The 16,968-nt window shown below is 44.4% G+C and overlaps 1 protein-coding gene across 4 annotated transcripts in view; it reads left to right on the top strand.

Annotated features, from left to right (window-relative positions):
• Positions 1–16,968, top strand: part of LOC121268998 — a 46,215-nt gene that overhangs the window by 3,210 nt on the left and 26,037 nt on the right. For 2 of the 4 annotated variants that reach the window (XM_041173343.1, XM_041173340.1), the window contains exons 2-3: positions 6,820–6,994; positions 13,899–14,066. In XM_041173343.1, coding sequence (XP_041029277.1) covers positions 6,854–6,994; positions 13,899–14,066 — 309 coding nt within the window. In that variant the 5' untranslated portion in view covers positions 6,820–6,853. Of the gene's footprint in view, positions 1–3,574; positions 3,647–6,819; positions 6,995–13,898; positions 14,067–16,968 lie in introns of all 4 variants that reach the window. The other 2 variants (XM_041173341.1, XM_041173342.1) reach the window with 2 other exon arrangements.

Below are 16,968 nucleotides of genomic sequence, written 5' to 3'. Positions count from 1 at the left end.
TGTCTCAAAACCAGCAACCTGAGAACCGAGACCATGACAGATTTTGGATCTTGCCGGCTTTCAGAGGCTGGGTGATGGTTGTCTTCAGTCTCATGCATGTTGCAACATGTTGGCTCCTTTGTGCTTTTCCCTCCTTTATGAATCTTCTTTAGGCCTAGAGCCTGCCTGTTTGCCTCTGCTCTGTTGCCTCTTTTCATTCTAAAGGTCACATAAGATATAGTTTCCATGGTTGGTTATAGGTGCTGCTTATCTGCTTAGAGAGGAAAGTATTGTACAGTATTTTCATTCACCTGCGATACCCGCTGCAAGGCACTCGTGGTGAGACTGGCACCATATTGTGACTAAGGTTTGGGTCAGGCTGAGTTGGCCGGGTGGGGTCAAGGGTTGCTCCAGCCACTCAGCTCAGGAAATGACAGGCATACGATACCGCATGGAAGCTTTATTTTTTGTTCTTCATTCCACTACTAGCCAGAGGACACATCTGAAATTTTGTTTTCTGCTGTGGGTTTGTGGTTAATTAATTAACTAAAACTAGCAGAATAATACAAATCTTTTGGGGACAGAATACTTAATAATAATATTATTATACCAATAATTATTAATAATCTTTAACTTATGCACTTATCTCCATGAGATAGTCTTGCAAGGCCTATTTTAAAAAAATGCCTGGTTTAAGGACATTGCTGGTTTTCACATAGCTGGATTTGAGGTACTGGAGCTATAGTCTGGTCAAGAGGGAGCTCTGCACATAAGTTGTTATACACACATACTTAAATTTGTTTCTCTCTGCAAAATTTGAATGTTTTGAGAATATCTGCCCTCGTATTTAAGTAAGCTATGGATAAGCCTAAAGAATGCCGACTATCCTGAGCACTTTTAAACCAGGTTTGACACTGCAATGGAATTTCACTTCAGTGTGGCATGAAACTGTTGCCTCCAGGGGATCTCTCACTGCTGTCTTTGGAGTTGGTTTGGAACCTAACTCAATGGTTATTTTTCCATACTGTGATATTAAAGTTGCAAAAAATTACATTCTTTAATTGTTCCTGTCGCTATCATCAGTATTAAACTTGAAACCAACCACTTGAGTTAAATATATAATTCAAATTGCACCTTCCACATAGCCAAGTTTAGGTGAACACCATCTGTAATGTACTGTTGGTGGTTTGCAGATTAAAAATAAGTATGGTATGAAACTCCTTGTGGTAACATTACTAATAGTCCAAAATTTGAAAAGCTTCTCTATAGATGAGTTTTATGTTAAGAACATATTAACAGCTACTTGTTAACAAAGATACATAAAATGCAAATGCTTGCACACAGGAGTTTATTTGCACCTGAAACAACAACAACAACTTATATTTATGCAGCATTTTTAATGTGAAAAAATTCCCCCAAACATTTCACAGGAGAGTTATCCAAGAAAATTTGACATTGGGACATTTGTGATATTTGGGCAGATGACCAAAAGCTGGTGAAAGAGGCACCCAATAAATTTCATAGAGCATCAAAAAAGAGAAATAGGGAGGTTTAGAGAAGGAATTTCAGAGCTTAAAATTTGGCAGCTGAAGGCACAGCCACCAGTGATGGAGTGATTAAAATCAGGGATGCTCAAGAGGCTAGAATTAGAGGTGCACAGATATCTCGGAGGGTTGTAGAACTGGAGGAGATTAAAAGATAGGAACGGGGAAGGCCGTGGAAGGATTTTAAAACACAGAAGAAAATTTTAAAATTGAGACTTTGCTTAACTGGGAGTCAGTCTAAGTCAGTGAGCACTGGGTTGATGGATAAACAGGACATCATGCGAGTTAGGACATGGAGGTAAAGTTCTGGATAACCTCAATTTTACGGAGTGTAAAGCATGGGAGGCTTGCCATGCGTGCGTAACAAGGGCATGGATGATGGCATCAGTAGCAGATGAGTTGGGTCAGGGATGGAATTGAGCAATGTTACAGATGTGGAAATAGGCAATTATAGTAATGGCACAAGTACGTAATTAGAAGTTCATCCCGGGGATCAAATATGATGCCAAGTATATGTACATTCTGGTTTAGCCCCAGACAGTAACCCAAGAGATGGATGGAGTTGATGGAGAGCAGAGTTTGTGGCAGGGACAAAAGACAATGACTCTCCTCTTCCCACTATTTAGTTGGAGTCAGCATGCATGTGAAAACTCATGGTATATTTTTGAATGATGGCACTGAGGGGACAGCATATAGGTGGGATATAGGAGGGAACTGAGGATAAATCCTTGGGGGAGACCAGAGGTAATGGCGCAGGACTGGGGAAGGACGTTATGGCAGGTGATTCTATGTCTAGGTGAAAAGGTTAATGTTTCACTCTTCCCAGAATGCTTGACGATCTTTCCCTTTAAAGATGCTGTTTGACCATTATTCCAGGTTTTTCAATTTCTATTTAAATTTCCAGCATTCCCAATTTTTGAATAGGATAGCAATTTTTTGTCACAAAACCTGTAAATGCTATGCAAATATTTATTCAAAATCTGCCTATTTAAGTAAGTTTCACAACTGAAGCAGCTGATGGCTTTCAGACGTTTTTTTTAACTTGTATTTTTACCTTTGTCTCAGTTGATGTCAAAAGCCTATAAGCTTTCTGCTTAAAGTATCCACTTTAAACAGATGAACACTGCCTGCTGCATGTCATGACTTGGTTTGAAACATGTTGAGAGCCTCTGTATTACTTTTTGGGCACGTGTTCTCATTTCCCCCCACACACACACACATTTCAACAATATATGTGGGGGGAGTGTAAAAGGAGAAGCTTGGAGTCTGTGGATAATAAAGATGAACAGTGTATATAAGAAATAAGAGCAGGAGTAGACCACAAGGCCCATTAAGCCTGCACCGCCAGTCAATACAGTCATGGTTGATGTTCTGTCTTGACTTTGCTTTCCTGCCCATTCCACATATCACTTGATTTCCGGAGAGACCACAACCCTCTGGGATAGAGAATTCCAAAGATTCACAGCCCTTTGAGTCTCTCCTCATCTTGTTCCTAAATGATCAACCCTTTATCCTGGACTTTGTCCTGTGTTCTAGATTCCCCAGCCAATCTCTCGGTGTCTATTCAGTCAAGCCTCTTGAGAATCTTGTATGTTTCAATGAGATTGCCTCTCATTTGTCTAACTCCAGGGAGTATAGACCCAATTTACTCAGCCTTTCATCACAGGACAACCCATAAACAAATTAACTATTGCAAAGCAGTAATATCACCTTGGGGTTCCACGAAATATATTTCAGCAGCCTATGACCTTTTTTTGGGTGACCACCAATAATGCATATGACAAGAATTGCTATCTCAAAAAATTGGCCAAATTGGTTGCTGGGAGCACAGCATGTTTTGTTGAAGTTATCAGGATATCATTGCAGGTCACAAAATTAACATCATTGCACTTAAACAAGTAATAAACTGCTTTTAAAAATGCATGCACAAAGTATAGAACTCTATGTAGTTACAATAACAACAACTTATATTTATATAGCGCCACTGTCTTCAGACTCCTAAGTTATCCTAGCATAATCAGATTCAAGTCAATAAAAAATTTATTTTCCAGAGGGTCAGTGAAAAGTTGCCAAAAGGTGCTGCGGCAAATTTCGTAACCGGAGGACTTTATTGAGAAGTTAAGGTGAGGCACTATAATCAATATAGTATCAGTTTCACAGAGGTACAAGTGGGGCCATAATGTACTCCCAGTAACCAGTTTGGTCAGTTTTATCATTTATCAGACCTGGTTACAGTCATTACCTAAAATCAGGTGTCACCTAAAATCAGGTATCACCCAAAATAAATTATTGAAACTTTGATCTGCTTGTTTTATCAAATTTCTTTTAAACCCAAGGTGAGATTACTGTTTTGCAATGGTTATAATTTCTCTGTTTGTGTTCTGAATTTGTGGTAGGCAGAACTCCAAAAGGTTGCATACAACGCAGCTGGAGTTCTGTACATTGGCCGCCCAAATGCAATAAGTACTGAAACTAACTGATGAGAGAGTATTTTTTAGTCTTTTGTTACGAATGCAAGATATTTATGACACAGTTGCATTTTCCTTTAAGGTGAAATAGTGTGTCTTGAAGAGGGGGACAGTGCTCATACTAAACTCTGCCCAGAGGCAGGCCCAGGTGATTTGGTAGACATGGGGTAAGAGGCACAGGCCAAAACCTATAAAGAATCAAATGCCACTTTCACATTTTGACACCAAAGGAAAAGTAGCTGGTTTACTAGATACAGAGATACGGAGGGGGAGGCAGAAATAGCTGCTGCTGTGAAAAGCAGAGGAAAAGATTGGTTTGGGTCAGCCACCATACAGGATGCCAACTGGTTCTCTGTTCAAAGAGATGGGACTTGTTAAGATTTAAGGACAAGGAGGCGTTGGACAGTGCTTTCCTGTTGGAAGCCGATATGTGGATACACAAGCCTGAGTTGAACAGCTGTCAAAAGACTCAGCCAGATGTGGCAAGGAGAGGGGAGCCTGCTAAAAATTGGGAGGAGCATGAGATTTAATCTTCAAGGCTACAATTTGGCTGGGAGATTGGCATAACATACAAATAGTTGTAAAGCATTTTGGTTGTGTTAGTATCTCTTAGTTTGGTATATTAGTTGTCTGTTACTTAATGTTTAGTCTAAATTGAATTTAGTTTGTTTGCTACAGTAAAAGTCTTAAAACATAATCTTATCGAGGGATTCTTTTCACCGGTCACTGGGAAGTTCATATTTCTTTTTAAAAGTTATCGGTCTCTAAGGAGATCGGAACACTTTAAAACGTGAATGGTGTTATGTTTGGCCAGCCAGACTTTTTTAAAATTTTTAATGGTCTACTTTTTCCGTGGCTTATTTTGAAGCTATAGGTGTTGTCGCTATTGCACATCTTTAGCTGCCGTTATACCACTGATGTTGGATTGATACCCAAGAGAATGATGCACCATTGCTAGAAATGCAGTACAGAGGCAACATAACTAATTTAGTAGGGACTGAAAAGTTTAAACGTGAGTTATTATACTGCACAGAAATATAATGGAGCATGTGTCTAAATAGGGTGTACTGAGTTCAAGAACAAAAGGTGGGCTTCATGATTTTTGAGCAAAAGTGCAGAAGTAACAATGCCCGTCCTGGATTTGAACCTGGTACTTCTTGCATTTCAGTCACTGAAACAACCTTAATAATCAGCCCCAAGCTTACGTTACAGAATGGTTTGGCCAATGGAATTAGGAATACCTGTACTTGCTGTCACAAAAGTATTGTGAAGCTACTTTCACAGCCCAGATTTTGCAGTTGTAATGATAGCAAAACTCTGCCGTCATTACTCTGGAAACTGACAACTTTGGACAAAAGCACAATGAAACATGGAAATCCAGAAGTTGCTGTCAGTGATTCCCCACTCTTCCACATGGTGTGCTGTTGAAGTCTTTGCAGAACTCCTAATGACAGCCGAGCAACCTCTCTAACCTTATAAAACTAATTTTATATTTGTGGACTGTCAAATTTCTCCATTCCATGAGTAAAAATTCCATAATTTAAAAAAAATTCCATAGTTCCATGCGAATGTCCCAATCTTTCACTTTCTGTGATAATTCTAAAAAGTGAATGACAAAACCTGACTCTTGCTTCCTGAGTTGCTGTCTGTGAGAAGCTGAAGTACTGCTCCATGACATCACTGTCACTGGACACCAGAGATCCCCTATAGTTGGTACCAGAATCAAATTAATACCGGGTAAGTGAATTCCACACCACAATGCTCACTAGGTCCTTTGTGGGCAGTGGCAAACACCGTCACTTCGCCACCAATTGCAAAATCCTGGCCATGTTTGGTCCTGTTGACTCCTGGTACATGGGTATTAGAATCATTGGTAACATCAGAATTAAGTTACTTTATTTGCTGGGGCCAATAGCTGGGAAAGCCTGTGCACCCCCCCCGCAACAGGGGGCAGAATTTTGCACTTGGTGGGCGGGTGGGCCCCACCAGCTCGGCAGTGGGCAGGCAGCCAAACTCCACTACCAAAACGGGGCCCGCCGCCATTTTGAGTGTGGCCTGCCCGACGGGAAGCGCTATGCACTTCCTCTGTGGTGGGGGGGAGGGATTTCCCCATCTGTCAAAGAGCGCACTGCTCCCTGAGACCAAGTGCTGTCTCGAGGAGATTACTGACAGGTTAAAAAAAACTCCAAAAATAGAAAAATATTAAAATTATTAACATGCCCCCCTCATGTGACAACGTCACACGAGATGGGACATGTTAATAAGAAACACATAAACTTGATGAAACTTTTTTAAAATGGACATGAAACCTCAACCCACCAGTGGATGAAGTTTCATGTATTATCAGGAGCCCGCTGGTGCTCCTGGCCTGCCCGCCAGCCTTAAGCTTGGACGGGCAGGGTCTTTAACAATCTTAATTAGCCTGTCAATTGCCTCAATTGGCCATTGACAGGTCGGTGAGCGGATAGCTGATTTCTCTGTCCACCCGCCTTCCTGAAACTTTAAAGGGACCAGGATGACATCGGGAGTTCCTCCTGATGTCATCCTGCGTCATTTTCCCATCGGCGAGCGGGCCCCGCCCCCAAATCGCTGACGGGAAAATCCTGGCCGGGGGCTTCCTAACCACCAGCAAGTAATCTTTGTTGCTGCTGGCTAGGCAATATCTGGACAACACAAGCCATCAGTACTAGAGTTATATATAAATGGTTTGTAAAGCAGAACTACAACATATTCAGGTTAGCTCTTTGATATTCAGCTTCACGTGTTCACATTTGAATTATTTGATCTGTAAGCCTCTGATACTGAGTAGAACTATTTCCTTTCTTTAGAAGAAAATCTTCAAGGATATTTGAACCACTGAAGATGCCACATAGATGCTCAAGGCAAGGAAAAGAAGATGGCACAGTAAAGAATTGTTTCATTTCTGGCAAGATATTTTACCTGGATCTTCCAAATAATAAGAACACAAAATTCCTGGAGGATGCGGTGAAGAAAAGGGGAGGGGTATGTAAAGTGCTATGAAAACCCCCATTAACCTTTTATTGTCTGTTTCTTTGTTTTAATATTTTGATCAACTTTACAAGAACATTTTAACCACCACTAACAATTTATTATTATTCATTGAAATAAAAAAATGTGTGTCATACTGCTCCCAGGCAGCTGTGTGGCCGTAGGTTTTGGGCTCACTGGTTGAATAAGGAAGTTGAAAATAATGCAGACACCAAACAGAAATATGTTAAACAAAAACAGAATTACCTGGAAAAACTCAGCAGGTCTGGCAGCATCGGTGGAGAAGAAAAGAGTTGACGTTTCGAGTCCTCATGACCCTTCAGCAGAACTAATTGAATATTAGAAGAGGGATGAAATATAAGCTGTTTAAAGGGGGGGGTGGTTGTAGAGACAAGCAAGCAGTGATAGGAGCAGATAATCAAAAGATGTCACAGTCAAAGGAACAAAGAAGTGTTGAAGGTGGTGATATTATCTAAACGAATGCTGATGAAGAATGGATGGCAGGACACTCAAGGTTCAGCTCTAGTGGGGGTGGGGTGGAAGGACTAGCAGGGCATACAAGATTTAAAAATAATGGAATTAGGTGGGAAAAGAAAAATCTATATAAATTATTGGAAAAAACAAAAGGAAGGGGAAGAAAACGGAAAGGGGGTAGGGATGGAGGAGGGAGTTCAAGATCTAAAGTTGTTGAATTCAATATTCAGTCCGGAAGGCTGTAAAGTGCCTAGTCAGAAGATGAGATGCTGTTCCTCCAGTTTGCGTTGGGCTTCACTGGAACAATACAGCAAGCCAAGGACAGACATGTGGGCAAGAGAGCAGGGTGGAGTGTTAAAATGGCAAGCGACAGGGAGGTTTGGGAGTTTTTCCAGGTAATTCTGTTTTTGTTTTGGATTTCCAGCATCTGCAGTTTTTTGTTTTTATATCTATAGAAATATTTTAAAGTATACTTAATAATTAGTGACTACAGAGATCATGCAGTAATTAATTATATTAAACCATCAATAAAAAAGACGAGGCAACTGCTGTTAAAGTACTGAAGTGCAAGGAAAGACTGAAAAGACTTGGACTTTTGAGAGATGCTGTTACAGAAGTATACAAAATAAATCCAGAACAATCTCAGATTAAACTAATTAAAGACATTTGTAAAGACATTGAGCAAAAGAGAGCTGATAATGTAAAATGACCACTTTTGGAAAAATTCCTAAGTATATTGTGCTTGGCCAACTGGTCCTGAGAGGACAGGGAATGTCGCACCTTAAAGGTGTCATGGCTTTCTTCAAATAGAGACACTTGAAAGGGAGATAGGAAAGGTGCAAAAGACTGAACTTCAATCTCATGTGGTTGCGGAGACAAAAGACTGTTTTGCATGTCTTAGCAGACATCCTGTTAATTTATATCTCCAGAATGTGTAAATGGTCTAATATAAAAAGAACAAAAACAAAAATATCTGGAAAAACTCAGCAGGTCTGACAGCATCTGCGGAGAGGAATACAGTTAACGTTTCAAGTCCGTATGACTGTTCAACAGAACTAAGGAAAAATAGAAAAGAGGTGAAATATAAACTGGTTTAGGGAGGGGGGGACAGGTAGAGCTGGATAGAGGGCCAGTGATAGGTGGAGATAACCAAAAGATGTCATAGACAAAAGGACAAAGAGGTGTTGAAGGTGGTGATATTATCTAAGGAATGTTATTATATTGGTGACATTAAGGGTAGAAAGCAGGGTGAGCAAGGTACAGATAGCCCTAGTGGGGGTGGGGTGGGGGGAAGGGATCGAGATAAGCTAAAAGGTAGAGATAAAACAATGGATGGAAATACATTAAAATAATGGAAATAGGCGGGAAAAGAAAAATCTATATAAATTATTGGAAAAAAGGGGATCAGAAAGGGGGTGGGGATGGAAGAGAGAGTTCATGATCTAAAACTGTTGAACTCGATATTCAGTCCGGAAGGCTGTAAAGTGCCTAGTCGGAAGATGAGGTGCTGTTCCTCCAGTTTGCGTTGAGCTTCACTGGAACAATGCAGCAGGCCAAGGACAGACATGTGGGCTGAGAGTAGGGCGGAGTATTGAAATGGCAAGCGACAGGGAGGTCTGGGTCATGCTTGCGGACAGACCGAAGATATTCCGCAAAGCGGTCTTCCAGTCCGTGTTTGGTCTCTCCAATGTAGAGGAAACCGCATTGGGAGCAGCGAATGCAGTTGACTAAATTGAGGCAAGTGCAAGTGAAATGCTGCTTCACCTGAAAGGAGTGTTTGGGCCCTTGGACAGTGAGGAGAGGGGAAGTAAAGGGGTAGGTGTTGCACCTTCTGCGGTTGCATGGGAAGGTGCCTTGGGAGTGGGTTGAGGTATAGGGGGTAATGGAGGAGTGGACCAGGGTGGCCTGGAGGGAACAATCCCTGTGGAATACCACCGGGGGGTGAAGAGAAGATGTGTTTGGTGGTGGCATCATGCTGGAGTTGGCAGAAGTGGTGGAGGATGATCCTTTGCATGCGGAGGCTGGTGGGGTGATAAGTGAGGACAAGGGGACCCTATCATGGTTCTGGGAGGGAGAGGAAGGTGTGAGGGCGGATGCGCAGGAGATGACCCGGACACGGTTGAGGGCCCTGTCAACTACCGCGGGTGGAAAACCTCGGTTGAGGAGGAAGGAAGACATGTCAGAGGAACTGTTTTTGAAAGTGGCATCATCAGAACAGATGCGACAGAGGCGAAGGAACTGAAAGAATGGGATGGAGTCCTTACAGGAAGCGGGGTGTGAGGAGCTGTAGTCGAGGTACCTGTGGGAGTCGGTAGGCTTGTAATGAATATTGGTGGACAGTCTATCACCAGAAATTGAGACAGAGTGGTCATGGAAGGGAAGTGTCAGAGATGGCCCATGTGAAAATGATGGTGTGTGGAAATTGGAAGCAAAAACAGGTATCTCCGGGATGTACAACGCTCCTCGGACTGCGGTTCTTGACGCATTCTGAGATCCACACTCTCCCGCGCATCTGCCCTCACACCTTCTTCTCCCTCCCAGAACCATGATAGGGTCCCTCTTGTCCTCACTTATCACCCCACCAGCCTCCGCATTCGAAGGATCATCCTCCGCCATTTACGCCAACTCCAGCAGATGCCACCACCAGACGCATCTGGTTCACCCACCTGGTTGCATTCCGCAGGGATCGTTCCCTCCGGGACACCCTGGTCCACTCTTCCATCACCTCCTACACCTCAACCCGCTCCCACGGCACCTTCCCATGCAACCGCAGAAGATGCAACACCTGCCCCTTTACTTTCCCTCTCCTCACTGTCCAAGGGCCCAAACATTCCTTTCAAGTGAAGCAGCATTTCACTTGCACTTCCCTCAATTTAGTCTATTGCTTTCGCTGCTCCCAATGCGGTTTCCTCTACATTGGAGAGACCAAACGCAGACTGGGTGACCACTTTGCGGAACACCTTTGGTCTGTCCACAAGCGTGACCCCAGACCTCCCTGTCGCTTGCCATTTCAATACTCCGCCCTACTCTCATTCCCACATGTCCGTCCTTGGCCTGCTGCATTGTTCCAGTGAAGCTCAACGCAAACTGGAGGAACAGCACCTCATCTTCCGACTAGGCACTTTACAGCCTTCCGGACTGAATATCGAGTTCAACAATTTTAGATCATGACCTCTCTCCTCCATCCCCACCCCCTTTCCGATCCCCCTTTTTTCCAATAATTTATATAGATTTTTCTTTTCCTATCTATTTCCGTTATTTTTAAATGTATTTCCATCCATTGTTTTATCTCTACCTTTTAGCCTATCTCGATCCCTTCCCCCCACCCCACCCCCACTAGAGCTATCTGTACTTTGCTCGTCCTGCTTTCTACCCTTAACGTCACCAATATTATAACATTCCTTAGATAACATCACCACCTTCAACACCTCTTTGTTCTTTTGTCTATGACATCTTTTGGTTATCTCCACCTATCACTGGCCCTCTATCCAGCTCTTCCTGTCTCACCCCACCCCCCCACCCAACTTAAACCAGCTTGTATTTCACCTCTTTTCTATTTTTCCTTAGTTCTGTTGAAGAGTCATACGGACTCAAACGTTAACTGTGTTCCTCTCCGCAGATGCTGTCAGACCTGCTGTGTTTTTCCAGGTATTTTTGTTTTTGTTTTGGATTTCCAGCATCCTCTGTTTTTTGCTTTTATCTTAAGATGAAAAGAACGTGGACTTTGGACGTGAGTCAGTTTTTTCCCTTCCAGTATACACGGAAAAATCAGTTAAAAAGCTGGTGTGTGAATGTGTGTGACAGCAGTCAGAAGAGCAAGTCAATTACGCCCCTCAGCTTGCAGGTGAAAGAACGATCTCTCTCTCGTGCTCTCTCTCTCACACGCTATCTCTCTCGCACGCTCCATCTCTCATGCTCTCTCTCACTCTCCCTTGCACGCTCTTGCTCTCCCTCGCGCGCTCTTGCTCTCCCTCGCACGCTCTTGCTCTCCCTCGCACGCTCTTGCTCTCCCTCGCACGCTCTCGCTCTCCCTCGCGCGCTCTCTCTTCCTCCCTCGCGCGCTCTCTCTCCCTCCCTCGCGCGCTCTCTCTCCCTCCCTCGCGCGCTGTCTCTCCCTCCCTCGCGCGCTGTCTCTCCCTCCCTCGCGCGCTGTCTCTCCCTCCCTCGCGCGCTGTCTCTCCCTCCCTCGCGCGCTGTCTCTCCCTCCCTCGCGCGCTGTCTCTCCCTCCCTCGCGCGCTGTCTCTCCCTCCCTCGCGCGCTGTCTCTCCCTCCCTCGCGCGCTGTCTCTCCCTCCCTCGCGCGCTGTCTCTCCCTCCCTCGCGCGCTGTCTCTCCCTCCCTCGCGCGCTGTCTCTCCCTCCCTCGCGCGCTGTCTCTCCCTCCCTCGCGCGCTGTCTCTCCCTCCCTCGCGCGCTGTCTCTCCCTCCCTCGCGCGCTGTCTCTCCCTCCCTCGCGCGCTGTCTCTCCCTCCCTCGCGCGCTGTCTCTCCCTCCCTCGCGCGCTGTCTCTCCCTCCCTCGCGCGCTGTCTCTCCCTCCCTCGCGCGCTGTCTCTCCCTCCCTCGCGCGCTGTCTCTCCCTCCCTCGCGCGCTGTCTCTCCCTCCCTCGCGCGCTGTCTCTCCCTCCCTCGCGCGCTGTCTCTCCCTCCCTCGCGCGCTGTCTCTCCCTCCCTCGCGCGCTGTCTCTCCCTCCCTCGCGCGCTGTCTCTCCCTCCCTCGCGCGCTGTCTCTCCCTCCCTCGCGCGCTGTCTCTCCCTCCCTCGCGCGCTGTCTCTCCCTCCCTCGCGCGCTGTCTCTCCCTCCCTCGCGCGCTGTCTCTCCCTCCCTCGCGCGCTGTCTCTCCCTCCCTCGCGCGCTCTCTCTCCCTCCCTCGCGCGCTCTCTCTCCCTCCCTCGCGCGCTCTCTCTCCCTCCCTCGCGCGCTCTCTCTCCCTCCCTCGCGCGCTCTCTCTCCCTCCCTCGCGCGCTCTCTCTCCCTCCCTCGCGCGCTCTCTCTCCCTCCCTCGCGCGCTCTCTCTCCCTCCCTCGCGCGCTCTCTCTCTCTCTCTGTTGCTAGAGGCAAAGCTCAGCAGAAGGCGCAATCTAAAGGAAATAGGACAGCCTTCCAGCCACCCTACAGAATCAAGTGTCTCCAAACTAACTGCAAAACTGCCAAAGTCAGCTCTACCAGAATCACCCAAATTAAGTGGTGACTTTTAAACTCACCTTGTTTTGACCAGCTGAGGGGATTCCTGCTCACCTGGGAACATAACAAAATTGGGGTCCTGTTTGGAAATCAACAAATTGGGGGACCTTGATGGGAGACTGGTTGTAACAATGACACACTAGTTCTAACTAATGAAATGGAAATTTAACACCAATGACAGCAAGTAATTAACATAGATTGATCACAGTTGCTATACTATGAAAATGTTCCACATAACAGTTCGGTGCCTTCAACAAGAAAGTGAAATAGGCAAGAAAAGAAATGGACATGGGAAAATCGCTTCAACATTATGTTCTTATGTGGTAAAATAGAAGAATTAAGATAGAAGTAACTGTGAATTAATTTTTCATCCTAACCATTTTTTCCCAGACCATCTAGATGAGGATTTTTTAAAAATCCAAATAAGATTTGATGTTACAAAGAATAACTGTTCATAAAAAGAAAATATAAATATCTTGTCGGGGGAGCATTCCACCATAAATGAACTTGCAGTTGTATGATTTTTGAAAAACAATTTTGGGAACACTGTATCATCTCCTACTTTACCTGTTGCAAGTATAAAATATCTCGAGCAAGAAGCTTTGATATTTGTTCACATTATCAATCCTGAACACAGTGGTTGAAGGACTGAAACATGTAACTTCCTTGATCACAAAGCAAGTTTGTCCAGCAGGTAACTGAGAATACAAACCAAGCAGTGACAAGGTGTGTTACCTAGTCTGTTAAGTTAGCTTGAATTATTGAAAATAGTAGCATGGGAGCCGAAATTCAAATCGGTGCCAATGTGGGGAGGGGTAGGGAGGTAAGAAAAAGCTTTTCAGTATTGTTATTCAATGACTTACTGACAAATCTATCTACAAATGTTGAGTGATGTGATCCCAAGTGCTCTTTACAATCTTTAAAGCTTTTTCTCCCCTTCTTTCTTGAAGGCACTGGCTTGCTGAGATTCAACTCCATGAGCACCAGTTGCTTTCCACTATCTCATCTGTCATTGAGATATCTTCACTGAATCTAATAAATGGGGAGTATTGTGCAGTATTTTTTTGATCTTTCTATATAGGAATGTTCAAAATAAATGTAAAGTCATTTATCTGGACATTTTTCTGTGTTTTGTGGGAAATTATATTCAATAATGAACAATGTTTTTGTTTTATATATGGTTACGAATTTGTAGTTCACATTTTTCCTTCTAACATGGGTATTTTTTCCTTTAAATTTCAGACAATAGAAAGTTTTCTCAGTAAAGAAGTGAGTTACGTGATTTCCAACAGCAAGGAGGCAAAGCTTGGAAGTAAATCAGTCAATTTGGCACCTGTTCCAAACAGGGAATACTTGAAAAACAACCAAGCTGGTACCCCTCAGTCTGTCAATCCGAGAGATGGCCAGATGGTAAGTGAGCAAGCCAGCAGGAATGGTAAATTTTGCATATGTATGTTTTGTTGTTCCATAAAATAAAAGTTGTAATTTGATAATCTTTTAAATGAAAACCAAATCAACAAAATTGGGATAAATCAGGCACAGCCCCTAATTCAGGTCAGCTGTAAAACCAAGAACAAAGTTTAAAGGAAACTTACAAACTTTAAATCAAAATGTGATTAAAGGGGTCAACAAAACACCCCAGTCCCCGCGGTGCCCACCGAGCACGGAAGGCCTCGAGAGTGCCAGCAGACACCGCGTGCTCCTTCTCCAGGGACATCCGGCAGCGAACGTAGCCGCGGAAGAGGGACAAACAATCGGGCGGGACTCCCCCGTCGATCGCCCGCTGCCTGGACCTGTTAATGGCCAACTTGGCCAGGCCCAGGAGCAGGTTCACGAGGAGGTCCTCCTCCTTCCCGACCCCCTTCCGCACCGGGTGCCCATAGATCAGGAGCGTGGGGCTGAAGAAGTTGTAATTTGATGTTGCTCACTGGGACAAGACTCATGTTTTAGATCCACCTGGTGCTAATTAAAGTAATTTGCAATTCTTTGGGCTGAGTTTATAGCTCAGGCAGCAGATCAGGTGATCAGAATTAAGATGAACTTTTGTGTTCTGTAGGTACTTAAATCATGAGTGAATTAGCTGATAACTGCGGTGGGGGTTTTCACCCTCATATTGATAATGGAGATGAGAAATTTTTGCCATTTGGCAGATTTCTGACATTTGGATTTTGGAATTCTGCCATTCTAAATATGTCTCCCACCTCCACCATCTCCATAGAGCAATCAGGGCTGAACAATTGAAAGTGCAAGCATCGGTGAGAGGAGCATAATGCAGAGTTGTGATTGGAGGAGCAGCGAGCGTGGGAGAGAAAAATATGAGCAGCTGCTCCTCCAATCACAGATTCTGCCACTCTCGCTGCTCCAGCTCCTCCAATCAGGTTCCCTCCCTCCTGCTCTTGCTGTTCCAGAGATAAAATCTCTCATAGGAGGAACACCAAGGGCAGAAGGGTGGGATCCTGTGATTGCAGGTCGAAGAGCAGTTATTCTGGCCAGTTCTGTTGCTGCCAAGCAGGAACCGTTCGGCTGCACTGTCACCAATCACTTTCGCCAGATGCTCGACAACCAGTGTGACATGTTTGACATCCTCTGCAACACTGAAGACAAAGAAGCTGAAAACGAAAAACGAGGCAAGAGGCAGCCCGAAACGCAAAGTGGGGCTGGGAGTTGGGCCTCTGACAGCTACTCAGCCCCCGTTGCCTCCGATGAGACCAGGGAGGAGAGAGTCTTAGCCCAGAAAATCCCTGCCAGTAACGAGGCCAGGAGTAGTCCTGGGAAGCCACCTTTACCGCGAATGTCTTTGTGTGGCAGTTAGTGGAGAGAAGGTCCACCCCCCACCCCCAGCCTGCTGCTTTGCGGGGAGGGGTTGTTTATAAAAACCACAGTTATTGTTTAAAATACCGCCCGGAATGAATGTGTTTGCTTGGCTTTACTCTACAAAGCCCAGGCTGTGGACGGACAGGAGCAGGCAGGCAGGGTACATTATTTTGTTTTGAAAGGTGTCTTCATTGTATCGACGAGGAGCATGCGTGTAACTCAGATTTACTTTCTATGGAAACAATAAACATCAAAATATGGTATATGTAAGGTGCAGCATTCAGTGACAATCTGTAAAATATGGACTGAGAGGGGTTGGGGTGGGGATCTGTACCAGATTGGGGTGGAGTTCTGTACCTGGCTGGCCCAGCTCTAAATGTGCTGTTCTGTCTGTGTTTGAGAGTTGGAATCTGGCCTGGGATTCTTCCTGGCAACACCTGGAGACCCTTCTCTCGGTTGGAGGCGGTCCCGTGCACCGTCTTTTGAGCACAGGATCATGATTGGCCTTGTTATATTTAAATTGTAAGTGAGGAATGATATACTGTTGGGGAATATGGCTAGCTTCATCCCCATGGTGTTGTATCAAGCTGACATTGAATGTGTTGATTCTTGGCTGCAGCATAGTTTCGCTAAATCTGTCAAGATCAGTCAGTTCACGATTCGAACCTGGGAACTTCCTGACTTGAGGCTAGTGGATAGTTTGCTAGGCTTTCAGGATCTTGACTATTATCTTTAAGTAAATAAACCTGTGGAGGTGGTGGATGGGGCATCAATGACAAATGAGAAAATAAATAATTAAGTCTTGCAGAAATTCATTTGATCTGCTATTAGCTTATATAAACTGCTTTTTATTCCTGTCCGATTTGTGTTTCATTGGGTCAAAAACTGCTCATTGGAATTTGGGGTGAATCTGATCTTAGCTTGTTATTGTAATTTAAGAATAGTGTTTGGAATCCAAATTCAAGAGAAAATACCAGTAGTATCCTGAACTCATGTTAACTGCTTTGAATGACTGGGTCTGAATCACCTTGTCTTCATAAGTGATGAGCAGAAACTTTTCAGATGGCAACCTTTGCTCATGGGTGATGACACCTCACCCCCTTGCTGAAGCTTCCCTGCCTATGATGTATATAATCCAGCTAGCTCATGTTCTGTTGCTGGTATGGACTTCATCCTGTAATGACTATGAAAAGCTGAAATGCTGGAGGTCACTTTGGTGATCTTATACAAATACATTTGGCCCAAGGTAACAGTAATAGAAAGTAAACAAATGTTTCTACTACTTGAAATCTAAAAATGTCACCTATTTTAAATGGCCTAGAAGCATTTGCACTTCACTACAGATCATAAAAAGTGCTATAATTTTCTGCCCCCTCACACTGTAGTGACTTTGCTGCTTTGTGCTATAATTTAAACATGATTCCTTGTCACACAAAATTTTCGGACATTTTTGTCTTCGGCCACTCTCGTCCCTGTATAAACCACCAAGTGCATTGTA

Source organism: Carcharodon carcharias, chromosome 23 (genome assembly GCF_017639515.1).
Source record: "Carcharodon carcharias isolate sCarCar2 chromosome 23, sCarCar2.pri, whole genome shotgun sequence".
NCBI classification, from domain to species: domain Eukaryota; kingdom Metazoa; phylum Chordata; class Chondrichthyes; order Lamniformes; family Lamnidae; genus Carcharodon; species Carcharodon carcharias.
Note: the sequence above shows the minus strand (reverse complement) of the source record. Positions and strands in the feature narration are given on the sequence as shown.